The sequence below is a fragment of the Tursiops truncatus genome, chromosome 9 (assembly GCF_011762595.2).
Source record: "Tursiops truncatus isolate mTurTru1 chromosome 9, mTurTru1.mat.Y, whole genome shotgun sequence".
Classification (NCBI taxonomy): domain Eukaryota; kingdom Metazoa; phylum Chordata; class Mammalia; order Artiodactyla; family Delphinidae; genus Tursiops; species Tursiops truncatus.
The window spans coordinates 91,295,452-91,322,125 of NC_047042.1; the positions used below are offsets into that span (position 1 = coordinate 91,295,452).

The 26,674-nt window shown below is 50.5% G+C and overlaps 1 protein-coding gene and 1 long non-coding RNA gene across 13 annotated transcripts in view; both read right to left on the bottom strand.

Annotated features, from left to right (window-relative positions):
* The window catches only part of HIPK2 (homeodomain interacting protein kinase 2), a 207,957-nt gene that overhangs the window by 68,504 nt on the left and 112,779 nt on the right, over positions 1-26,674 (bottom strand). For all 12 annotated transcript variants that reach the window (XR_012334115.1, XR_012334114.1, XR_012334108.1 and 9 more), the window contains exons 3-4: positions 1,696-1,819; positions 1,283-1,402 (exon numbers count right to left, since the gene is read on the bottom strand). Coding sequence is in view for 3 of the 12 variants with exons in the window: in XM_033863350.2 (XP_033719241.1) it covers positions 1,283-1,402; positions 1,696-1,819 (244 nt within the window). In the remaining 9 variants the exon portion in view is untranslated. The remainder of the gene's footprint in view (positions 1-1,282; positions 1,403-1,695; positions 1,820-26,674) is intronic.
* Positions 9,802-19,968, bottom strand: LOC141279584 (uncharacterized). Its single transcript, XR_012334116.1, has 2 exons — positions 16,672-19,968; positions 9,802-14,230 (listed from the first exon to the last, which is right to left on the bottom strand). It is a non-coding gene; the product is annotated as an uncharacterized lncRNA (long non-coding RNA).

Sequence of the window (26,674 nt, forward strand, 5' to 3'; positions counted from 1 at the left end):
CTCGCTCAAGGACAGCACACCTGGAGCTGCTACGATCCAGGCTTCGATCTGGGAACAGCTGGCCAAGTGGGCCTGAGGCTCTTAACTAAGATGTAGAAGTGAACCCTGCCCCTGCCCGGCCTCGGCCTCTCCCCACCGGGACTCTTTTTCACTGGACCTGACCTTGAGCTGCTCACACTCACAGGTGCCAAACGCCAGCCTCCCGTCAATAGCCTAGGATCCTTGTTTAGCTTCCAGATCTCTTTTCAAAGTCTTTTGCCACCATTGGCCACACATTATCTTTAAATGTATTAGAATATAGTGTGGTTTCTGTCAAAAAAAAACCACCCACCCACACTCTTGCAAAATAAAGAAACACCTAAAATGAACACAAAACACACTTAAGACTTGTATTATTTTCTCCTTCTCAGGAAAAAAACATTAATTTTAATTACTAGGCACAGATCAAAGTGAAAGCAAAATACGTTTCTGTTAAAGTCAAAGCACCAGAGTTTACGGTGTGCAATGGTGCGCTCCACCACCTGCCGGCCAGGACCAGCAGACCCCTCCCCGGGGCCTTCGTATGCTGTGTGGCTTAGCCTGCTTCCCTGCCTGGAAGGCCCTCTTCATCCTTCGGGGCCCGGCTCGAATGCTCCTCCCCGACCCTCTGCCACAGCGAGATTAAAGGCTCCCTCCTCCGGCCTCCCACGCTCTGTTCCTGCCGGGAACAGAGCGCTGGTCACGGCGGGGAGGCAGGGCTTGCCACACAGGTTCAGGCTCCCTCTGGACTGGGAGCTCCTTGAGGGCAGGGGGTGGTCCATTTCTCTGTCTAGTAACCAACCAGACAGGTCATTAAGATTCACTGGATTAAATCTCAGGAGTTTAGAGATCAGAGTTCGAGCCGCAAAAGGCAGCAGGTCAAACAAAGTGGTGTTTTTTGGTACACGGGCCTCTCACTGTTGTGGCCTCTCCCGTTGCAGAGCACAGGCTCCGGACGCGCAGGCTCAGCGGCCATGGCTCACGGGCCCAGGCGCTCCGCGGCATGTGGGATCTTCCCGGACCGGGGCACGAACCCGTGTCCCCTGCACCGGCAGGCAGACTCCCAACCACTGCGCCACCAGGGAAGCCCAAGTGGTGCTTTCTGAACATTCAGATTCATCCACACCATGTATCAACCACAGTCGCGCCTCCCCCGTGGCCGAATCACAATCAGGTCCAGGACCAACGCGCCGCTGTCAAAGGCTCCCCACTGATGGGACCTTCTTCCCTGCGTGCCGGGTGTTGGAGGGGACGCTCTTCCTACCTTCAGCCTCCACAGAGGATATGGCGAGTCTGTGTCACGGTTGAAAAACCTAGTTGTCTTTGTTCCTGCGCTTAATAAATATTCTGCTGGCAAACCCTGTGTTTGTGAAATATACCGAATCTGCAAGAAAAGATGAGAACGAGGTCAGGGCTTTTCCCGTCATCATACATGTGGTACACTGATGGCTCTAGTGTCTTGGAGAAGAACAACAATTTTATAGGGAGAGAGAGAAGTAATCAAAGGAAAAGGGGAAAGAAAGAGGAATAAAGAAAGAAAAGCGAGGCGAAAGGAAGCAAGGTTTGGAAGACAGTGTAACACCGCGTAGCCCCATCTGTACGTCAGGTTATAAATGAGGTGCCAATCCAGATGAAGAATGAGGGCTTGCTGTGCACACCTGTGCTCTCCGGACCCACCTGGTCGTACTCTGAAGCTCCTGGATACAGCGGCCAGCCCAGGAAGAGCTCTGCAATGACGCAGCCCAGGGACCACATATCAATTGCCTCACAAAATGGTAAACCAAGGATGATCTCAGGGGCCCTGGAAAGGAAGAATGGAAAAAAAAATCATCAGCAATTTGGAAATGCAGGCAGGTATTTCTACATGAATTCTACATAAAATCCAGTCTTTCAAACCCAAGCTACCATTATTGACCCCCTGAAGGGCCTGTCATTCTCGAGCTGGACTGAAATGACCCCTCCACCCTTTGACTTGGCCCTGCCCATCAGCAGGGAGCCTGGCTGAATGACTGGCCGGGAAGAAGGGTAGGTCTGTGGCTCTAGACAGACCCCCAGGGAACCACAGCTATTGACTTCATTACCATCACACTCCAGCCAGATGAGCCGAGTATCATTTCAGAGACACTTGGGGAATTATGTTTTGTAGCTGAAAACTCGGGAAACTAACCTTTAGAGTGCCCAGTTTTTACAAAGGAATTCTTAAGTACAGGTATTCTGTTCTCAGTAATATATATAAAACAAGTGGCCTCCACCCAGAATGGGATTACATGCAATATCTGTTTATGCCAACAATCCTTAGGAGTTTGTATCACTTTCCCAAGGAAACACTGTTGTTTTTCATTAGCTTCTGAAAAGTTCTCCACTATGACCATTCTAGAACTCTGTTCGCGATGCCTAGTTTGGGTATCGATCAGAATTCCATCGTAAACCCTTTCCTAACTGTAGAAATTACGTTCCTTCACGTGATAAACCAGGTTACATGCTGGAACTTCTGAAGGAAATCACCTAAACTCAAAGAGAAAATTTCACATGCAGTTGGTAATCAAAACCAAAGACCACAGAGTACCTCTTCTTTTCTAGGAATTGGTCATGATTGCTAAGGGTACATTTTGGAGAAAACCACATTCAGAGTATGAGATACGAACCCAGTTTATGTTTTTTAAAAAAACGTGGCTCGAGGCACTCTGCTGATACATTAGCCCAACTTCTGTTTTCTCTCTCAACTGTCCCCTTGATTAAGCCATACAGGAAGATGCTACTCTCCACCCTTTCAGCAGCCTGGAGCGGAGTGCAGGGAGCGGGGAGACCTTTCTCTGCCTGCGTTATCTTCGCCCAGCTAGCACGAGAGGCGGGGGGTGGCAAGGGAGGGGGCGTCAGAGACACCTCCACTTGGAGCTTCAAGCTGAATTTTCCCTGCTTAAAAAGCATCTCCCCACCTGCTCCTTTAAATTTGCTCTCATTGCGAATCTTCTTTTTCTCTACATCATGGTACTGAAAAAAAAAAAACAAAACAAGAACCAAAGTGTCTTGCTACCCAGTCTTTTGACTTTTCAGGTGTAAAAAGGAGTTTCTTCACTTCCTTGGAGCTGGAGAGTCAGCACTGCCGCCAGTGCTTCCAGAGCTCCACAGTCACGATCTGGGAGGCAAGAGTGCCTGTCCTGAAGCCCAAGGCTGGGTCTCCCCAGGCTCGGGAGAAGGGAGTTGCTGCGGAGGGCGGAGGGAGCGAGCTGCTGCTTGACGGGTCTGCCCTGTGCCCATCCCCTCACGGCTGGGCATCTTCAGCTGCCAGGGTTTGCCTGGCACTTGGCCCTGTCTTTGGTCTTTTCCTCCTCCAAGCCTAGTAGCTGACGGTCCGTGTGAATACGGGAGGCTGCTCTCGCCCTCTGGCACTGATGCCCTGGGGACGCTGGGGGTGGTTTTATGACACATCCCTGCTGGACTGTCCTGTGTCATGGGGCCTCCGATCCCACAACTGGCCTAGGTCACTGTGTCCAGCGCTGCCGCCCCACACCAGGGCTTCCGGAGCCCCCCGATCATTGTGTGTAACCGACCAAATTATTGCAGGTTGCCTCTGGTAATGCAATCTCCTCAGAGGTGGTTTTGGTTTATTTTAAAAAACACATCTTTTAGGAAAGAAGGGAATATTTGAAAAGAACATTACAGAGAGAACAACGTGCTTTTCCTACATGTGTGTCAGAACCTGCTTTGCTTTCTGCCCCCTCTGTCTAGAGTCAGATGTGTCCACCTGCCTCCTCTCCCTGGGAGGGGCATTCTGGTCTGGTCCTGAGAAGCCCCTCCTGTGGCAGCCGCTGCTGCCTCAGGATCAAGCATCGCGGCACCTCTGGCCCCTCTTCCTGTGACCCGTCCCCTTGCCCTTTGCAGCCTGGACACTCCAGTCTCCAGGTTGGGTCTTAGGAACAGGCAGCTGCTGTTCCATGGGGAATCTCTGGATGTGACCATGGGGCTGCCCTTCTGATCAGGTTAATCATCTGGTCCTCATGTCCCTAAGCAGGTCACTGGGAACCTCTGGAAACCCATCTCCCAGATTCTGTTCCCTGATGCTCTGCCTAGCAGAATCCAACAAGTAAGACTGTCACGCAAAGGGCGCTCCAGCAACGTTCTTTGGAGAGAAACACTAGACGTGGACTCTGTCGGCTGACGTTACACGGACAGGGCCTGTGAAAATTGTTCAGTCCATTCTCCATCGGAAAAGGAAACGGCGGCGATTCGTGGTACCGTGACGTCTACAGCAGAGGATTTCTCTTGCCGTGACCATAGTGAACAAATGCTTGAGCGTCAGGTAGGGCGGCGGGAGACAAAAGAAACAGAGGGCGTAGCCCTGTCCATTGGGCCCCAATGCTGGGAAGGCAGCACTAAAGCACACGTCAAATGAGGTCGAGCACAAAACGTACACAACACACACACACACACACACACACACACACAGAGATATGAAAACAGAGCTAATCCAAACACACAAACTCGCTCCAGCATCTCCCGTTTTAAAAAATCAAGCAGGGCTTCCCTGGTGGCGCAGTGGTTGAGAGTCCGCCTGCCGATGCAGGGGACGCGGGTTCGTGCCCCGGTCCGGGAGGATCCCACATGCCGCGGAGCGGCTGGGCCCGTGGGCCATGGCCGCTGAGCCTGCGCGTCCAGAGCCTGTGCTCCGCAACGGGAGAGGCCACAACAGTGAGAGGCCCGCGTACCACAAAAAAAAAAAAAAAAAATCAAGCAGAACGCAAGGACAAAACACACCAAACCCAAAACCAAACCTCTCCTAATCCCTTCAGCTCCCGCAGCTGTTGCCTTAATTCTCTGTTCTCCTTCGAAAGCTGAATCTCTTAAGAGTTATCTCCGGCAGCTTCTACTGCTTTGCCTCACGCATCTTCCCTCCCTCCTCTAACTGAACTTTCCCCTCCGCTCCACTCAATTGCAGAGCTCGCCGAGACCAGCAGGAACCACGTCACGTCCCCTGGTCAGCTTGTAAGCTCTGGAACCCGAGAGCCGCATTTCTTCCACGCAGTTGACCGTTCTGTCTTGTTTTGAAACACGCAGTCTTGGTTTTCACAACACCACGCACTGCCGCATTTGTCCTGCCCCTCTGGCTCATGGCTTGTCTTCCTTTATCCAACTGCTACCTGATGGCAAAGCCGTAGGACCCCTTCTCTTCTCTCTTTTCATTGTTTTTCTAGGTAATTCTTATGGGTTGAATTGTGTCCCCCAAAGACATGTTGAAGTCCTAACCCCTTGCTACCTCAAAATGTGCCCTTCTCTGGGAACGCGGTCGTTACAGATTAGTTAAGATGATGTCATCCCGGGGTAGGGTGGATCCTTAATCCAATGTGACTGGTGTCCTTAGAAGAAGAGGGAAGTTTGGACACAGACGCAGAGGGAAGATGGCCATGTGAAGATGCAGGCAGAGGTTGGAGTGATGATGCTGCAAGCCAAGGAGTGCCAGGAGCCAGCAGAAACTAGAAAAGGCGGGAAGGATCCTCCCCTGGAGGCTTCAGAGGAAGCACAGCCTTGCTGCCACCTTGATTTTGGACTCCTAGCTTCCAGAACTGTGAGAGAATAAATATCTGGTATCCTGAGTCATGCATTTTGTGGTACTTGTTTCTGCAGCGCTAGGAAACTGAGAGAGTCATTGTATCCATTCTTACAGGTTTAAATCCCATTTTGTGTATTTCCAAATGTCTATCTCCATCTTGGACTTTTCTCAGCTCCAGCTTTATATTTCTTTTCTTTCTTTTTTTTTTTTGCAATACGCGGGCCTCTCACTGTCGTGGCCTCTCCCGTTGCGGAGCACAGGCTCCAGACGCGCAGGCTCAGTGGCCATGGCTCACGGGCCCAGCCGCTCCGCGGCATGTAGGATCTTCCCAGACCGGGGCACGAACCCGCGTGCCCTGCATCAGCAGGCGGACTCCCAAGCGGACTCTCAACCATTGCGCCACCGGGGAAGCCCCAGCTTTATGTTTCTGATGGCCTGGCATCTCCACCGGAATATCTCACAATCATCTGAAACTTACTACGTTTGAAAGGGAACTCTTCTCTTCTGCACTCCACGCCCCCCGCCCCCGCAAATAATTCCTCCCTCTGTCCTTGGTTCACTGAATGGAATTACCACCCCACCCCGCTGTTACTCATGTTGGAAACCTGGAATTGACCTTTGATTCCTCTCTCTCCCTCTCCATCCTCACCACCCAATCCATCAATATGGCAGCTCCGAAGTACCTCTCAAATTGGCCCCTGATTCTCCATTTCCACTGCCACTGCTCTGGCCCTGGCCACCCATCTCACCTGGAGCTTCCTATCTGGTCTTTCCACTTCGTCACCCCTTCCTCCAGTCCCGTCTCTACTGGCTGAACAGGTCACACGTCCCTCGGCCTGAAGCCCTTCAGAGGCTCCCTGCCACACTTAGAATGAGGTCTCCATGCCCTCCAGGCCCATGGAGACCTCCTGGGCCGGGCCCTGCCCAGCTCGGCACTGCCCAAGTTCAATAAGCTCCAGACTAACGAGCTTCGCCTCTCAGTTTCTGGACCCAGAGCCTTCATGCAGTGTCGTCGCTTCTGCCTCAGATGCTCTCTCTCCGCTGGCTCTCAGGTGGTGGCTTCCTTCTCATCCGTCAAACCTCAGCCTAACCGTCACCGCCACAGACAGGCGTCCCTCGGCACCAGTGAGTCTCTGTCTACAGTGCCATAAATGTCACTTTACAGCACTTGCCCAATAACCTGCTTACTGTCTGTCTCCCCTGCTCAGCCCACAAGGGCAGCACAGTGCCTGGTATTCAGTAGCCACTCAATCAGTAAGGATTTGTTGACTGAATAAAGCTTTATTAAATATAAGGAAGCGCTAAATTACGTGATTCAGATGGAAAGTTCTAAGGCAGCACAAAACAAAGGAGGATGGAAGGCGCAAACCTTCACAAAGGATGGAAGCCTGGGCACGAGGCTTTCGCCCGGGAAAGAGCGGGCCTCTGTGCGGGCGGGACCTGCAGGAGTGGAGGCCCAGAGATAGGCGTGGGCATGCGGCCCCGCTCAGCCGAGCACGGCACCCACAGCGGGGCTGGCACCGAGGGACAGAGGACCTGTAGGTGGCTCACGAACGAATTACAGCAAAAAAGCCAGCGAAGGTAGTGGGGGGGCCGGAGGTGGCACCAGGAGAATACAGGGTCAGGACCACAGGGCTGCAGAGGCCCATCCCTTCTCACCTTCCTCTTGAAGCCATAACCCTCTCAGCTCCACCGCTGCGGGCTTGCTGGTGCCCCATGCAATCCAGGCCTCCCTTGTAACTCCCTACTGGTCTCCTGCCTTGGATTTCAACCTCTTCCAATTTACCCCGAAACTCCCCCTCATTCAAAGGCTGTGTCCTTTTCTCTGCATGCACGACACATTGGTCATATTTCTGATACAGCCTGTCCCCTCCCCCCCTCCTTCCTCACTCAAACACACCCTGTTTTCTGTGCTGGTGGACCACGTGATGAACATATCGACACGAACCACCAGATCGGTCCAATAAATATTAACTGACCACCTACTATTGTAGATATATGTCCGTGTGTCTGCCCTCTACTAAACCTTCCCAAGGGCAGAGTCTGTGACTCGTGTGTTTTTTTTTTTTTTTTTTCTTGCGGTACGCGGGCCTCTCACTGCTGTGGCCTCTCCCGTTGCGGAGCACAGGCTCCGGACGCGCAGGCTCAGCGGCCATGGCTCACGGGCCCAGCCGCTCCACCGCATGCGGGATCTTCCCGGACCGGGGCACGAACCCCTGTCCCCTGCATTGGCAGGCGGACTCTCAACCACTGCGCCACCAGGGAAGCCCTGTCTCGTGTGTTTCGATCCTCAGTCTGGCACACAGCAGTTGCTCCATAATAATCTGCTCAAAGCCAGGCCACCAGCCCTCGGGTAAGGAAGGCCCTTCTCCAGCCCCTCAGTAATCCGTGGGGGAATGAAGACCCTTCTGCTGTGGCCTGGCAGATGCCTGGTCCCTGTTCTGTTGGTCCATAAGGCTCTGAGCTCCTGGATGTTCACAGTCAAGTCTAAAATCTGTTTCTTTTTGTTTAGCACACCTGAAGCACGTTCGATGCCTGCGAAGGTGCGCTTATCCTTCAGTGAAGAAGAAACCATTCTTACCAAGGGTTAGTCCATGCCAGAATTTAGCGTCAATCATTCACTCACTTAGCGGAACAATTCAACTGCCAGTTTCCTGAGCACCTACTATATGCCAGGCACCGTGCTGGGTGCTGAAGATCGGAAGCCAGACCCTGTGTCTCCTCTAGGAGTTCACCATCTAGTCAGAGGCAACTGCGGGCCTACGGCTAACACAAAACGCACGCCCGGCACACGAAAGAGGGGGTACTGCGGGGAGGAGAGGCAAAGCCCAGGGCGCTTCTCAGGAGGAGTGGACAGGTGGGGTGGCCTCCAGGTACAGGGCAGGGTGAGTGCACGTCCCTCCCTGGCTTCTCGGCCATGTCGCTGCTGTACCTCCAGCGCCTAGCACAGCGCCTGGGGCACGTCGGTGCTCACTATACATCTGTAGAAGGGGTGCGTCTTTCTGTCTCAACCCCACACCCTCAGCGGGTGCCAATTTTCCCTGAAGCTGGCGCCTTCTCCTTGGCAACACCTCCTATGACAAAATACAGACTACTTGGCCTTTCCGCTTCAAAGTTTACATGCTTAAAAAAAAAAAAAAATCACATTCCAGCTTCTTGCACGGGGGCCATTTCTGTTCTCCGTTCGGCTCCGCAGCAGGTAGGATGGCTGGCTTGGGAAATGGCCTTTCCCTCTGGGCCCAGAATCGCCCAGGTCCTGCTCATCCTTCACTCACCAGCCCGTGGAATCATCTTACAGAGGCTCTTCGGTGCTATTTTGGAACATCAAAAATACTTTAAACATACATGAAGTGTCAGACAAAATTTGCACCTAAGAAAGAGAGAGACTGTTCCTTTCCAACATTCCCATAGTAAGACGTGGAAAATTCTACTTTTCTACAGAAAGAGAATGGACAACTGTCATTTGCGACACACCAATGGTTAAGCTTCGATATTTCACTCCATTGGCTCTCCTGACAGTGTACATGGCTGATAAGGCATTCCCAGATGTCCAGATCCTGTGACCCTATAGGGGAATGACCCCCAACAGAGGTGTGGACACCACCCGAGTTGAGAGGAAACACGCAAGATCCCATGTTCACAGGTAGAATAATCCAGTGCCATTAGGTGCGGCTGTATACCGATCTCCTGACGTTGGTAGGAGGATGAAACGAAACAGCATCACAGGAAGCACCTAGCACAGGGCCTGGCACGGAGCAGGCAATCAACAGATAGCACATCACTTGTCTATAACGTGTCTAAGTCCACGTGACAGCAGTTAAATAAAGAGCATCCCTTTCCCTCATTTTTAAGGTCCATTTCCTCCTTATAAGTTGAGACGTTAGGAAAACTGTTTAAGTATATTGAAGCATACGCATTAAACATTTTTGCTTCATTTATTTATATGAAAAAGGTACAAAGATTAATATGGCCAACAACTAAGTCACTACCATTTAGCTTTAGAAAGAAAACTGCCCATCCGCAGCCCACCCCCTTCCTCCTACCGGGAAGCACAGCTCTGAGTCTGCATTGCCTTTCACGGTACAGTCTCTTCCTCACCCAACCTCCCCCCGGCCAAGTCCATGTCTCCATCAGCCACACAGCACACTAATAAAACAAGTGCAAGGTTCACGGCCACTCCCAACTTGGGCAATAAATCTGCAACACTAATCAGAGAGCACAGGAAGAACTGTGCATTTCTGGAAAAATGTTACTCAATTTCTCCAAGTTTTTATTTCACCATCTATAAAATGTGATTATTAATCTTGCCTTTTTTTTTTTTCTTGCCTCTACAGCAGCTTGTGAAGATAAATTATGGTCGGTAGAATTATAAGGCAGTTTGAACTCCTTGGAAGCAAGACACTTTGTTAGCCCATGGTATTTTATACTCACTGATATTATAAGGTGTACTTGAACTGAACTGCAGTGAAAAAAGCCTGTTCCCACAAATATATGTAGATTGAAAGTAACCTCGGTATGGCTAGGGCAGAAGCAATCAAAATGTAAAACTGTATTTCAGATGGGTTGTTAAATCTTATGTTTCCACCACAAAAATAAGGAGACTTGGAAATGCTGACATGCTCTCAGAGCCACTATTTGAGCTGGTGACCCGGAGTAGAAGGCAAAGGATTACATCAGAGCAACACAGGGCCTGAGAAATGGCAGAAATCTGAGGGCTACGAGGAGGCTATTTTAGAGAAATTGGACCCCAAAGCCCAAAGGATCTGCATGGAAGACAGCATGGGTTCATACCATGTCTGGGGGATCCAGAAAGGTCCAAGTGGAGATCAACATAGCAACAGAGGCCTGGCTAATCTAAGGTCAACCTGGGACTTGATTTTGAAAAAGACACAGCTTCCTTGGTGAACAGGAGATGTGAAAGAAACAGCTCTGTCTTTGGGGTGCTAGAAAGATGAGGTGAAAGACAAAGGGACTCAGAGATGGAGCTCCAGGGACAAAACACAGGGTGTGGTTGACCAGGAGCCCCCTTGTTGTGTGAGCCTGCACTGAGCCAAGGTAATACGGAGACTGTCCTTATTACCAACGGCCTAGCCAAACACTGTGTGCCCTAAGAGCTCCAGACACACCCCACAGAAGAGTATTTCAGCCCTGTAATAAGCTGAGGACGGCATGTCATCTGACGGTACCATGGCTCTGACTCTAGAAGGAAAGCCAGGAAAGACACCCTACTTGTGCCTGTGGTGGTCCCAGCGTGATGTTACATAGGCAACAAAATTGTTGCAGAGAGGTTCTAGAAGTTCTAGCTTGGGGCCACTGTTGATATCCATAAAACTGTGTGTGAGCTGATGAGGATTCAACACCCTCACTGGTGATTCTGCTGTAATTGAATATCTCCAGCTCTCACCAACAGAAATGCTCAAGACATCAGAACGAAGTATCACATCCATACGGAAAAGGTGATTTTACATATATATATAAATATATAATCAACTTCGGATGACTGTGGGTTTGGCTGTGGTGTTGATGACATTCTCACGCCACACTGGGACAGCCTCCCAAAGGAAGCGAGCTTCCTTGATTCAACTGACCATTTTCAGTACAATGTTACACTCAGAGTGGAAGTTTTTTGGATTTGGATTGGCAATGAACATCCTGGCTCGGAAGAAGACTTTCCTGGTGTGCCCTAAAGAAACGTATGTATCTCTCCACTCCCATCGCCCACCCCTGTGCCGACCCTTGGTTCCCAGCACTACTTCAACGCTGCAAAGTGCAGGGCCAAAATCTAACCTTCTTGATTATATACCAGAAAAAAAGGTTGGATCTAGAACTCAAGTGACTAAAATCTCCAAAGGCTTCTAAATGATGCTGGTGTGAGCTGGAAACCAGTTCCCAGGAATCTGGAGGATAAGCTGATGTCAGCCTCTAATTCCTTGTAAACCTCAGTAAGAAATGTTCACAGGAAAAACGACTTGGACTCCACAATGGGTCATTTCAAAGACATGCACACTGCCCTGGCCTTCCTTATCCTCTTGACACGTATCACTGTACTGTGTCTACTCGGCCCATCCCAAGCCCTGTATCTCCCAGTCTGGTCTCTGGGGCGTTTACCACGAAGCCAAGGATTGCTGGAGAAACCTGGATCTTGCTTTCCAACACCCCAAAGGACTATAATGTTATCAGAGGTTTTTTTTGGTTTTTTTTTTTTTTGCGGTACACGGGCCTCTCACTGTCGTGGCTTCTCCCTTTGCGGAGCACAGGCTCCGGACGCGCAGGCTCAGCGGCCATGGCTCATGGGCCCAGCCGCTCTGCGGCATGTGGGATCTTCCCAGACCGGGGCACGAACCCGCGTCCCCTGCATCGGCAGGTGGACTCTCAACCACTCCGCCACCAGGGAAGCCCTATTACCAGGTTTTATACTCATACTTTTGGCCAAAGAACATGCTCAGTAAATGTCTGTGGGACCACCTGTCAGCCAGGGAAATGGAATCTCAGGTTTCAGCACTATCTACACATAATGATTCATGTTACACATGTCCTGCTCCAGGTTCTTATAACGTTAAAAAAAAAAAAAACTTTGATTGTGAAAGATAACACACATACCAAGAAGTGCACAGAGCAAAGACATATAGCTCCATGACTTATCAGAAGGCAACGCCCGGTGTCACTCCCAGCCAGGTAGAGAGACGCGGTTGGCATCAAAAAGCCCCTCCCGTACACTGTCCCCTGTCCACACGCAGTGGTGACGTACATCGAGGTGCAGACCGCATGCCTCCACCGGGCTCTGCCTTCTCCTGGCTTTGCAGTAACGGGCTCAGCACAAAGGCCCGGGGCGGCCGGCTGAGGGAGAGGAAGGAGACAAAGCCTCAGACGTTCCTGTTAGTTCCTTTGGTTGACTGTTTCTTCTGCTTTGCTGCTAGTCTGCTGACTGAAGCTGAGGGTTAAAACCGTGCGTTTAGGGCTTCCCTGGGAAGCATGCTGATACCGGGAAGGCCTGACCCATGTTGTCACACTGTCACCCTTGTCTTCCCGAGGCCACTCCTCTTTTCTCTGCGCTAGGAGGGAATCTGGAATTTCAATTCCCCTGGACCAGGTGTAGATGCAGCCACTTTATTCAGAGTGGTGACGTGTCACCCCCAGCGGAGTGAAAGTGGGACATCAGGCCGGGAAGGAAGGCAGGCGGGCCTCCTTCACACCTTTGAGTTAGTGAATTCAAAGCTTACTAAGAAGGTACTATTACTTACCTATGTGCAAATTATCCATTTAAATGTAAAACTTCCCATTGGTTAACATTTAGCTTCGACTGGCTCTGTAGTGAGTACTCAGAAACGTTTGTCGGGGGGAAGGGTTGAACCAGCACAAGGCTGGAGAATCAGGATGCTGTCCTCCCGGGGGTCCCTGGGCCTGCCCTGCATAGAGGCCCCTGAGCGCCCAGCTCTCAGCAAGTGAACGGTACCGAAGACAAGGCTCATTCTCAGGTTATTTCCTTTCCTACAGCACCAGCTGGTCCTGTGGCTCGTGGGGCTAAATCACGAGGCGTCTTTACGGCTGATGGATGGGGGTAAGGAAGACAAGGCCTGAAGACAGAAACCTGTTCCTTCTCTGGGAGGGAGATGCATTTGGCGTCACTGACTGGAGAACTACCAATGGAGAGAGCGGGCGCCGAAACCTGAGACAGGAAAAGGAATCCACTGAGTGAAGATGCTGAACACACGCTGGGGGGTGAATTTCCCCTGCAGCCGCAGGGATATTCCCATTTCCTAAGAGGAGGCTTCCCTCCCGATACTGCGCTGTTCGTATAGAGTTACAGAGAAAGAAGGGCCAAAGCCAGCTAATATGCTACCTAAGCAAGTTTTGACTGAAGTCAGGGGCCATCCTGGCCGACTGAGTAGGTTCTGGCCCACAAGGTGCAGGATGCGTCCCGTCTCCAAGCGGACAGGCGTGAGCAGGGGAAGGCGAGGCTGGCTTTGCTCCCTTAGGGACGTGCACACCGTTCTGGCTTTGCCAGGAGACCAGGCGGGCAGAAGAGGACTGAGGACACATCCTTCACCCAATTCTACAGCAGGACATGCTGCAGAGTGGACTTAACCACGGTCTGTTAGGACCCGCCACGGTCAGTTCAAGGAGGCCACACCCATGGCGGCTGGCTGTCGGTTCCGGCAGGAGTCAGGACGGGAGAGTTTTGCCAAACAAAGTGGGCATACATCCCAGGTCTCCAACCAAGGGCAGCTGATTTAGGTAAAACCTTCCAATATTCACCTCTTCCTAAAGGAACTGGAAAACAAAACAGAACGAAACTCAAGCTTGCTTTCTTGTGCTTGCTTGTGCCACGGAGGAAAAACGAAGCTGGCTCTTTGCAGCTGATATCAGGGGCTGCCGGAGAGCAGCGGACACACCCTCTGAGAGGCCCCTGGACCTTCAGCTCCTGCGGGACTGAGGGACAGAGCCCACGGGGGACAGCCCGGGACCTCACGGCGACAGGTCCACAGCACACTGCAGACTAGAGCCCGGAAGACGTTTCTGTCGGCGGAAGGGGAGGCGGCTGTCCTCGCAGACGAGGATACCACTGCTCATCTGTCCAGAAACTGTTTTTCTCATCATAACAAGGAGGCTTCTTTGTAATCCAAGGGATGAGACTCTTGGATCTTGCCTCTGGAATGGAGCAGCCTTCAGCAAAAGAGATGAAAATGTTCACTTTGTTCTCTCGAGCACCGAACCCCACTCCAGCCGAGTGAGCTAACCCGCGTGTGGAATCAGGGCGCTGCACACCAATCAGCTGGGGCTCAAGAGGGGGCGTGAAAGGAAGGGAAGAAAGGACTCGAGAGGGAGGGAGGACCTGACCTGCTGGGAGCACGAGAGAAAACAGGGCAGAACGCCCTGGACACCCTCAGGCATCCTCCGCCTCCTCCACTGCCACCCCCAGTCTGCCTCCTTGGAAAGCACTCCTCTGGACCGCAAGGTTTCCAACTCGAATCCTGCTTCCTCCAGAGCTCTGCCCTGAGGCTCTCTCCTATTCTGTGTCCCACATCTGTCTCCTGCCGATTCTGGCTTTCACTCATCCCTGCCCTGATAATTATTTCTTAAAACGAGAAAACTCTTTTGGCGGCTTCTCAGCTGGACTGGAGGCATCTCGAGGCAGTGGATTGTTCATTATCCATCCGTACACCTGGCACAGGTGCTGTGGGGTGAGCTCTCCACAGATATGGACAGTCACGCTTCAGACTCACAGGCCGGGAGAAGCGCCGGGCTCACTCTTTTTCCTACCACAAGCCCCACGCAAGATGTAGTTAACGCTCAACATACAGATGCGTGCTGCACGGAAGTGATGGTCTGAGAAAGAAGTAAACACGGGGACCTCCTGCTATTTGTTGTTTATGTATTTATGGATGGATGTGTTTCTGTTTAAGGAAAGAGAAGGGGTAGGGAACAAGCAAGCCCTTTCTGGTACTTCTCTGACAGTGGGGATTTCCATGGAGAAATCCGAAGAGAAACCCATAAAGCTTTATTTATTTTTAGTGGGAGAAGCTTGACACGGGAAGTTTGTATCCTTAAAAGATACGTCAGCAGAGGAATGGTGGCAGAAAAGGAGAAACTATTTATCTGGAATTGAGGAAAGGAATAGCAAATGGAGATGGGAAGAGAAGAGGCAGCCAGGGAGATTTTAAAAAATACAACTAAAAAAACCACAAGCAATTAAATGGATGTTTGAAAGAACGGCAGTCATCCTTGGTATGAAGAGCTCAGTTTTTTGGGGTTTTTTTTTTGGCCAAAGAATAAAAATTTTGAAAAATCATTTAAAGTAACCGAGAGGCTGCTTGTCACACTCGCCTCTGTAGAGTGTCAGCTGTGTAAGTAGGGTTTTGTACGTACACATTTAGGCTTGTCCTGGATTCCCCCATGAGATCAAAAGTTCCTTGAGAAGAGAGAGCCTATATTTGCCTCCTACGGAAGTGCTGAGCTGCCGTGCAGCCCGGTGGTGCTCTGCACACAGCAGGTGTTCAATCAGTATTAACCAACTAAATGGAACTAACCAAATTCCGTCCCCTCCGGTTTGAAAGCCTCTGACACAGAACTGTCTAGTTCCTTTTCATTCAGCCTCAAAAAGGGTCTGTTTTTCAAGAAACAAAACAACACCAAATACCCCAAAGATTCAACTCTAGATTCAACTTTGAGGCTAAGTGGAACAATTCTGCCTGACTCTTTAACGATGCTTACTTGCGTGAAAATCAAACAGATGTCTTCCTTCCTCTCTCTTCTGGGGTCCCCTGACTTTACAGAGGCTCATAGGCTTCAGATGATCATAGAGCCCAAAGTTACGGGCCATTGCCGGGGACTCACAGTTCAGACCAGGAAATCAATACCAGTGGAGGAAGTGTGGAGTGTACAACACCGAGTATTTCGGGTTGCAGAGAGGAAAGGTTGATGAAAGAAATAATGGCACACATTCCCCAGCCTAGTTATGTTTTTTTTTTCCTCTGTGATTGCCTCAGTAGTTTAGATGAGTCTCATTCCTGCATATGCACCTTAACAACTGGTGAAAATGAGTCTATTCTGCAAGCTGGGGCTTCAGGTGCATCATCGGTTCCGTCATCCCTCCTACTGAGAGGCCGCCCCACACATTTCTCACCGGCCCATCTGCATTATCCCCGAGGGCCACTCGCAGGCCTGTCTTGCTTGGCTGGGGGAGCCAGCTTTGGGAGGGAAAGGCAGGGGGCAGAGGTGGGGAAAGGATGCTGCAGGGGTATTTTTTCCCTGTACACAGTGTTCAATATGGACAAACACATGTGTAGCCTCTGTATTTATCATTAATACCGGGATGAAGTAGTGACTAGATTTTACTATGGGAAGCTGCAAAGCACGGGGCGGGGCGGCGATGGAGTAGGGGGGACCCGAAGCGGGGGAGGGGGGGCGGGTCAGGAAAGCAAAACCCCAAATGGAAGAACGCAAACGCTAAAAGCTGGCATCTGAAGGTATTATTCAAAAACAATATGGGAAAAGGCAGAACTGCATTTCCTCTGTTCTTCTAAGGGGAAGTTCAGAAAAAGGTCAGAAAGAGAACAATGCAGGCCATCTATCACAGCAGCCTCTAACCTAGAAAGGTTACTTACCGCCTGCAGCCTCATTTCTCAATTCTGTAACTACCACCCCGCTTTCCACAGATGGCACGCCATCACGGCCTTATGAATTATGCATGTCATTTCCATTTAGCAGCACCCTTCTCGGTGACCACTGCTAAGGCAGAGTGGCTGGGACGGGGCGGGGCGGAGTAGGCCCCTCCCCCAGGTGCGCAGGCAAACGCTGCCCCCTCCACGCCCCTGAGCCCCGCGCATAGTGCGCACGCGTGGACTCGCCTTGTGCTCCCCTTCAGTTCCTAGCGTAAGGTTTTGTTTATTGAACAAATAAGCACTAGCTACCAGCGGGGATTTTCCTAGGGGAAATCACAGTGGGGCACTTTTCCTTCCCCTGAACATTTGTATTCAGGAGAAATATGGTTAAAATGAGTATTTAGGGTGGTCTTAAAGGAGGCAAAGGCAAGGTGCAGCATGTGTGTGTGTCTATGTTTGGAAGTAGCAGCAGCTCCCACAGAGGAAAGGTGCAGAGAGACAGAGACTCTGCGCGCGCGCGCGCGTGTGTGTGTGTGTGTGTGTGTGTGTATGTTTGGAAGCAGTAGCAGCTCCCACTTGGTCCTGCGGTTGGAGTCGGGGTGGGGAGTTGCACAGGGGGTACCTGAAATAGATCCTGTGGCAGGAACTGAGGTCACCCCTCTCTCTGTCTGACCCTCTGATAACTGGCACCCCTCTCCTACCAATTCAGAGGGCCCCAGGGAATCTCAGGGGGCTATTTGTCTTCACAAATGCTATTAATATATCAAAGAGGGTACTATTCTTTGTTCAGGACACTACTTCTTGGGGATTTTCCTTTCATATCTTAAAAACACCGTTAGGCTCAGTAAAGAAGTGTCACCTCCGGCAACCGAGAGAACACGAGAACAAGGAAAGCCCACGAAGCAGACAGAGGGAGGCAATAATTGAAAGGGCTCCCTTGAAAAGCAAATGGTACACCTGAGTCTATCACTCTAAGAGGTGATACAGGTAGAATTTTTAAATCTACTTTTAAAAAGTGATTTTTGACACATTCAGGGATGACAGTTTTAAGATGGGCTATGAAAACAGGATATTTAATTTCTGAGGTTGATCTCAAGAACACAGTAGTAAATGAGATGAATATTAGAGACAAATCACTAGGACATAAATATTATTCCCTTAGGTTTTTTTGGGAGATCAAACACTACTCTCAGTGTTTGATCATTTGTTTAAAAGGGATTTAGTGACTACTGTGAGCACGGCTGTGACAGACAGCTTCCAAGATGGCCCCTAGTGATCCTTACCTCCTGGTATTCAACAGTGAATCCCCTCCCACATGAACAGGGCAGATGTGTGTAACCCACAGAATACTGCAGAAATGATAACATGTGACTTCTGAGACTAGGTTATAAAGATGTTGCAGCTGCCACCTTGCTCTCTCTTGGATCACTCACTCTGGGAGAAGCCAGCGGCCACGTTGTGAGGACGCTCAAGCAGTCTTACGGAGAGACCCACACAGCAAGGAACTGAGGCTTCCTGCCAACCACCAGCACCAGCTTGCCAGCCATGACAAAGAGCCATCGTGGAAGATCCTCCAGCCCAGGCAAGTCCTCAGACGACTGCAGCCCCAGCTGAGAACTGGACTGCAACCTTGCGAGAGAACGTGAGCAGAACTGTCCAGCCAAGTTGCTCCCAAATTCCAGGCCTACAGACACTGTGAAATACATGTTTATTGTTGTTTTAAGCCAATGAATTGTGAGGTCATGTGTTACGCAGCGGTAAATAACTAACACCCACGTGTGACCACACCTCTAAGAGAGGAGGGAGCACGCAAAAGCAGCTTGAGACTTGTTCATCTGACAAGCCTCAGCTGAGCATCCGCCTGGTGCCCAATGCTGTACCTGACGCTCCACCTGGTCCCTTCCCTGCAGGGACAGACACTCTGGATGTCAATCAACGATCACCCTCCTTTTTTTTTTTTTTTTTTTTTTGCGGTATGCGGGCCTCTCACTGCTGTGGCCTCTCCCGTTGCGGAGCACAGGCTCCGGACGCGCAGGCTCAGCGGCCATGCCTCACGGGCCCAGCCGCTCCGCGGCATGTGGGATCTTCCCGGACCGGGGCACGAACCCGTGTCCCCTGCATTGGCAGGCGGACCCTCAACCACTGCGCCACCAGGGAAGCCCCGATCACCCTCTTAAAAAGGTAAGTGGCACGATGAAAGTGATGCCCAAGAAGGACTTTCAAGTGCCCAAAGGCAGGAAGGCCTGAGGGATAGAGCAAAGGTTGCAAACTGCTATCCCCATAGGAAGCATCTGACACAGACACAAAAACTGTTTGGCCTGTAAAGAGTTAAAAATTTTTTTTGGAATTAGTTATTAACATTTAGAAATCGAGTGAAATCTCCTAAAAATCTGGATTTCCAGCTTCTCTTGAAAATCCAAAGCTTTGCCAACTCGGGGCTACATGTCTGTGCTTGGCAGCCATCAGCCTGGGCCAAGTAGCGCTGCCCCCTTAAATGGCGCCCAGGTGTGCCCCCTGCTGTGCCCTCCCTGCTCGCTGACTTTTGCTGACTTTCCCCGCCTGGCCCTACAGGCATGTGGGTTTGCAGCCCTTAAGAAAGAGGCGAGAGGCAAGACAAATGGGGTAGCTAAGCAAGATGATTGTTTTTAGCTATATCCTGGGGACTTTTGAGTGGTAGAAAACTAGTTTTCTTTGATTAAACAAAGAAGGTTTAGTCAACAGCTACCCCAGAAGCAAGGGACACTTTAGAACTTAGAAGGAATATAAAACAATTATTACACTTTACACTGAACAGCATGAACTTTAAAAGGATCCCACGTGAAGTGTATACAGTGTGTGTTTATGAAAGTCTCCATTATATAAGACCTCAGCTGAGAGGAAGTGTGATGCTGGAGTCTCACTCTGCTGACCTGGCTTTCTACTATAACAATAATTTACAATAACAGAAGAAAGGAAGGCTCTGGCGCCATAACTCAGAGACTATCTGCCGGATTCTTCCCTCCTACAAGATACAATAATATACCCTTTGTTGGCCCTCGCCCAACTCTCCATTTGAAATAGGATTATAATCAGTTTTCAGAGTGGCTTACTCAGGAATTAACTAGCCAACCCCTGGATAACTGATTCTTGAACAATTCTATACAGTCCTTCGCTAATTTACCGGACGAGGAATGCAATGTTAACAACATCGTGCTCTTAAGAATGTCCTTCTTAAACACTCAAGTGCTGGGTGGGAGGACAGGGGCCCTTGGACTGGTTTAGAAAGCTGCTCAGGGTGGTTTTATATAAGAGCAAGAGAAAGACACTCTGCCTGCTTCCCCACCCCTACCCCGCCCCACGCTCAGGGAACATTACTGAGTGATTACGTCGTAAATGCAATCATCAGTATTTACTGAGCTCCTAGTGTGTTCCAGACCCTGCTACAGGGTGATACAAAGTCATGGATTCTGTTCTCAAGAAGCTTAGCATCTGGTGGACATGTAGAGAAGGATGAATACAGACAGAAGGGATATATGTCAGATGGCCACCAAGTTTACAGAGAGCAATCACTGTCTTTCACTCAACAAAACTTACTGAGCATCTGCTCTGTCCTGGGCGCTTAGTAATTGCCAATAAACAAAAAAGGTGGTCTCGCCCTCACGGGGCTTACACTCTAGTGGACTTCAGTGACTCACTCCAGGCTGGGAAGGACACAGGAAGGTAGGATTTAACTATGACTGCTAGGGATGGGTAGACTTTCAGCTGACTTTAGAGGGTCCAGAGAAGGCAGAGGGCCTGCAGATTGGAAAACTATAAGCGAAGGCGCAGAGGCAGGAGAACACAAGGAATGTCCAAGAGAACAAGCAAGGGACATGATGGGCTAGGCCAGCATGAGTAATGGGCAAAAGACACCAGGGCAGCAAACACGAACTCTGCCTTTCTGGGGCCCCGGCCCTGAGGTAAGACAATAAGCTATTCTTTGATTCCTTTACTCAGAAAGTACAGACACAAGGGTGTTTGTCTCTAAATATGAGTAACTGGAAAAGGTGGTACTGAGACTTATTAAACGCTGTAAGATGGATGGTGGGATTAGAGATCTGATGGGACTCCCAGGCTCCTAGCACATACCGTAAATGCCTGACACACCGACCTTGGAAGGAGGCCAAGGTCTCCTGTTGGAGATGCCACTGAGAGCTGAGAAGTGACAAAGGAAGTGAGACACGTGGCCTCGGGGAGCACAGCCCAGGACCCCCCGCCCCGCGTGATGCACATTGCCAAGTTTTCTGTCGCGTTAGCGAGGCTTTTCCATCTGGGCAGTGTTTCTTCCCTCTCAAAGGTGGGGAGGGAAGAAGCAAACCACGCTCCCCCCGCCCCAAAGTCCGCGTCTGTAACAACCCGAGACGGTTTTACGCACGTGCAGCCCAGCATGTTGGGTGACAAAGAGGCGAAACGGGGTCCCAACGGCGCAGAGACCTGACGGGGCCCGTGTTCACGTGGGCTTAATGGTACGGGACACAGAAAAGCGGCTGCTGCACGAATGCTGCTCTTCAAGGTAAACATCGTTCGCAACATCTCTGGAGCTGCTTCGCGCATTTAGGAAGGGGTGGGTCTGTTCTGGACTAGGGCTTCATTGAGCCTGTCATCTGGCCCCCTCCGCCCCCCACCCCATGACAGCACCAGCACTGTCTCCACGGAGGGCATGGCAGCAAGCGAGACTCCGCTTCTTACAAATTCAGCAAAGTTCTGTTTTTGCAAAAAGCACGCCCGTCTCGATAATCCTGGTAATATCAACTCTCAAACCACTCCTTGGATCACCCACCCAATATTTATTTTGGGAACAGTTTAAATCAAGAGAAAAGCTATTTATTTAATAAGTTAAACAAAAGCTGTTGAAAGGGTTCCTTGTGAGCGGGAGCCGGGATGGGGTGATTTCTCAAGTCCTCGCCAACATCATGGTTCTAGGATTCAATTCTGCTTTCCTTCTGAATACACGCAGTTCCACAGGCACAGGCAACACGGAGCAGTGGAAGATCACGCATTTGCATGAAGGGCTGTATGACTGCGGAGGGAACCCACTCCGATCAGAAAGCGTCCCTGGGAATGAGGGTCTAAGGCTGGAGCTGAGGGCTGTGAGCAAGTGACTGAATTCCAGGTGCCCACAAAGTGCAGAGTCAACGGCAACAACCACGCTTAGTTGAGGGAACACCTTCACGATAAATGCAAACCAGGGAAACAGCGGACGGAAGTACTGAGAAGGCAAGAGCAAATGAAGCAATTTATGATCGAGAAGCAAACGTCAATCTTCCCTTTGGAACAAAGGGAAGATGTACCATCAGTTAAGCTGTAAGCCGCAGTGCAGAGGAGGTTAGCAGAGCTTCGTGGGGAGACGAGGTGGGAGAGGCCTTCCGCTGGAGGTGGCGGCCAGTTCCTGGGCTCCCGGAGATGCAGGAAGGAGGGACCTGCAGAGCCGTCTGTCTCCTGCTGTAGCCACTGCACCTCATCCCAGGCTGCAAAGTTTTTGCTTCGGGTTCAGACGTGCTTGTTCCCTCTTTCTTTTCTCCTTTCCCTTCTCTTCTCTTCTTCTTTTTTTTTTTTTTTTTTTTTACTTTTCGCTTTTGGCCGTGCTGCGACGCACGTGGGATCTTAGTTCCCGGACCAGGGATGGAACCTGCGCCCCCTGCGGTGGAAGCTCGGGGTCTTAACCACTGGACCGCCAGGGAAGTCCCTTCTTCCTCCTTGTTAGCAGTGCTGCCTGCGCCGCCGTCCCTTTCTTCAGCACGTCCCTCTTCTCCCCACCGACCTAGAGCCCACACGACCTTCCTCCTCTGCCCAGGTAACTCACCCATCCAATTTAAGACGTATCATTAGATCTGTAGTTTAGAAACATAACTATTAATAGCTTATGATTAAGATTTTAGAGCAAGCGCATTCTCCTGACAGGCCCCCAGAGAACCAGTCAGCTGAGAAGGCTGGAGGCAGGGAGTCTGGAGCCCGGCAGATAATTTCAGGGGAGGCCCACCCTAAGGAAACTAGGGAGACTGCTCTCATACCAGCCCTGACCTCCCTCTGCGCAGACCCGCTGGCCTTCTCCTCAGTTCCCGCCCTTAGCCTCCCCTGTCTTTGATAACAGACCCTGATAACCTTCAACTCTTTCCAAGTCCATTTAGATTTAGCATGTGCTTTGCCGGCTCTCCACGGATTTCTCCCATCGCTCTTCTCTTTCCTTTGCTGCCTCCTCTTCCTTCTCTCTCTTCGTCACTCTGGACCCCCATCCCCTCCTGTGGGACTGGTCCATTGTTGTTCACTGTCAGGCACTGGCCGTCAGACAGGTGCATCCCGGCCCCAACCTCGCGGCCTCTAGGTCCATATTCTCAAAGACGGAAGTATCTCTATTCGGATGCCTCAAACTGAACTATCACCTTCCCCCTTCGAAATGGGGTTCCTTTCCAGACCACCCCATTGATCCCAGTAGAACCATTATTTTTTCATTTCCAAAATTAGGACCCTCAGGTCATCTCTGCCCATGGCATCTTCCCTTAAATCGCAAGTTTCTGCTTTCTTTGTTCCTCAGTCACCTTTTCCTCTTCCTTCTCAGTGCCACGACCCCCGTGGCTTTATCCAGATTTCTGACAGAGTCTCCTGGCTGGTTTGCCTCTAATCTTTCTCCCTTCCAATCCCATCTAAGATGCTGCCAGACTTGTTTTCCCAGAACCGCTTTCATCATACCAACTTCCTTCCTCCAGAACCAATTTGCTTATCACATGCAATCCAAATTCGAATTGCCTCCCAGCCCCTGAGCAGCCATTCCCGTCTCTTTATCCCATCCTGTCTCTCTCTGTTCAATTCATAACTTCTTCTTTCAGGCCAGAATCTTCCCTTCTTACTCCACACTTTTGTGTGTGTTGCCTTCTCCACCTGAAATGCCTTCCCCTCTCCGATTCAAATCTGAAACATCCTTGGGGTTCAGCTCCACCCCCTTTATTGGCCGTCCCTCCAGGCCTCACCCAGGCTCTGCCCCATCAGGAGCCCCAGACTGCTCTCTGCCCCCCTTGCCACGGTCTCTCCACAGGAGGCATTACATCAACCCCAAGCCTTCTGTTAGACAATGTTTGCTTTGCCATCACAGCTCATGATCACGCTGTTTACAGTGGGTCGAGTTGACCCAAATGTCCCTTCAGACCTCATCTACTCAATTTTTCACTTTACTGGTCCAAACTCTCGGGCCTGACCTCTGTGGAGCTTTCAGACCTCACCTTTAGCTCATCTCTAGATATGACAGGACCTGCACGTTCTGCCTGCACCCAGATGACCCCTGGCCAGAATGCCCTGCTTGCTAGACCCTCGCTCTTGTTGGTGTATGGTTATGCAGTCCTATCTCTGCCCAAGATTCAGTTTCATTTCTTCCCCCGGGAACTTTTTTGGTGCATTCCAGAACTTTCTTCTTTCCCTTCACTCACCTTCCATTAAACCTAATTGTTTCTAGGTGTGGCAGTTTGATCCCTCCAATGAAGCTGTTAGCTTCTTGATGGGAAACCATGGCATCTTCTTTTCCTGGACACCCACATCAGAGGACCCAGTGTTATACACTAGGTGCTCACCAAGACACAACTGGTTGTCCTATTTTGTCTCACACCATGCACCCGGCCATCATTCTTCTAGATTCCCTTTAAAAGTTCTGGATCAGGGATCGGGAGACCTGGGTTCTACACCCAACTTTGCCATGTACGTACTTTGTTTTCCTGGTTGAGTCTCTTAATTGTTATGAGCCTAAGTTTTCTCAAATGTAAGATGCTAAGAATAATTCCTACCTGGTCACCTTATATATTGGGGTAAAGGTCAACAGAGTGTCAATATGCGTGAAAGACTGTTAATCGTAAGCTTAGTTCACTCACTCACTCAATTATTCAATGGACACCATAGAAATGACAAAGCTGTTATGGGATGATGAGACAAGAATTTTCAATCCCACGAAGTTATTTTCATGGAATAATTTCCATGAGAAAATGGGAAGGCAAAAACAAAATTTTCTTCATAGAAACTAACTAATGGCAACACGACTAGAAACCAATACTAAAAGTTTTGACAGGGGTGAGCCTTTGGAAGCATAGATTTGGTTTACTAATAAAAGACTTCATCTTGGGTAAAGAGAGGGGACAGTTGGGGTTCTGATGGGTACAGCAAAGTTGGGAAATGCTTCAAAGGTGGGTAAGACCTTGTTTTGTACATTCCCAATCCCCAGTGCCCATGAGGCCAGCTGCTTTCTGCAGTCCTCTTTAGGCAGAACCCCAGTAGGTTGCTAAAATACCTGATGGTTTTTTGTTTGTTTGTTTTTTGGCGGTACGAGGGCCTCTCACTGTTGTGGCCTCTCCCGTTGCGGAGCACAGGCTCCGGACGCGCAGGCTCAGTGGCCATGGCTCACGGGCCCAGCTGCTCCGCGGCATGTGGGATCCTCCCGGACCGGGGCACGAACCTGTGTCCCCTGCGTCGGCAGGCGGACTCTCAACCACTGCGCCACCAGGGAAGCCCGAGAAACTGACTCTACACACGGTGGATGTCTAGGGCGGCAGGGCTTCATTCTGCCCTGAAGCCCTGGCTGGAGAAGGTGAGATGCCGACCAGTGGATGTGTTTCTCAGTGAGGCCAGCAGCACGTGGTCGACCAAAACCAATAGGGCCCCTGTTTCTTTGCTGCCACCAAGGGCAAGGGGGCAGGAGGGACTTTCTTTACTCAGGAGCACCGCCTTAAGGAACTCAGTCGATTTTCTATACCCCTGTGTCCACATTTCCCTCGCTGCCCTACGTCTCTCCAGGGAGCATCCCTTTTCCTCACCTTCTCCCTGACTTGCATCACAATCAGGCCATTCAAACCAAACTCTCTACTCTGCACTCAGGTATGCATTTCACTCAGCTGAAGATTTTCACGGGCACAACTGCACGGCATTCAGTTCTTTCTGTACTTATTGCAAGTCTTAAACAATCCTTTTCAAGTCCATCCTTTTGCAAAGTTCTCCAGGCCCTGAGCCCAGGGCTCGGCAGAGCTCCGAGCCCAGGCTGTGGCTTCTCTAAGTCTAGAGTGACGCTCTTCCCTGGGCTCCTAGGGTCCCAGGCCCGGCCTGCGGTTAAAATGATCATCAAGTCACCACCTCCTGTCATCCTACAGCTTCTGAAGTAGGAACCCGTAGGAACCCATCTTCTCTTTATTCCCTGTCCTTGGCCTACACCTTTCTAAGGGTGGGTCCCTAGCCTGTAACCTTGTGGTGCTACAGCTGCATTCCATCTCTTTCCTGCCCTTCCTGTCTTGCCTTTATTCCTTTATTCAGTTCTCTCTGACCCCTCTTCACACTCCATCTCCATTCGGGGATACAGCTCATCGTCACTGGTTTTGTCACTTCTAAAACAGACCTCTTTACAGCTTCACAACACATTACTGAATGATAAAAGCAACCCCTATACTTCAACTCCCTTATTTATAATTTTTTTTTTTTTGAGGTACGCGGGCCTTTCACTGTTGCGGCCTCTCCTGTTGCAGAGCACAGGCTCCGGACGCGCAGGCTCAGCGGCCATGGCTCACGGACCCAGTCGCTCTGCGGCATGTGGGATCTTCCCGGACCGGGGCACGAACCCGCGTCCCCTGCATCGGCAGGCGGACTCTCAACCACTGCGCCACCAGGGAAGCCCCCTTATTTATAATTTGGATATTGAGATTCAGAGTAGCTTGCTCCACAGCTCAAAAATCACCTTTGCATAGTTTTCTTTGGCAAGAAAACTTTTTATCAAATACAAGCCATTCACTGGCTGGCCATATGAACGTTCCTGGAAGGGCCATCCCCCGTGTACAGCCTAACCATTCCTGGGTGCTACTGTCTGTCTCCTGGGGAACCAATAATGGGCGGGAGTGGGGAGAAGGCAGCATCGGGGGAAAAAGAAAAGCATTGGGGGCTTCAAGTGGGACATCGTAGACATATGAGAAAAGTAAACACAATTTTCTGACTTAGAACTTCAGAACACACTCAAATAAGTATTATTTGC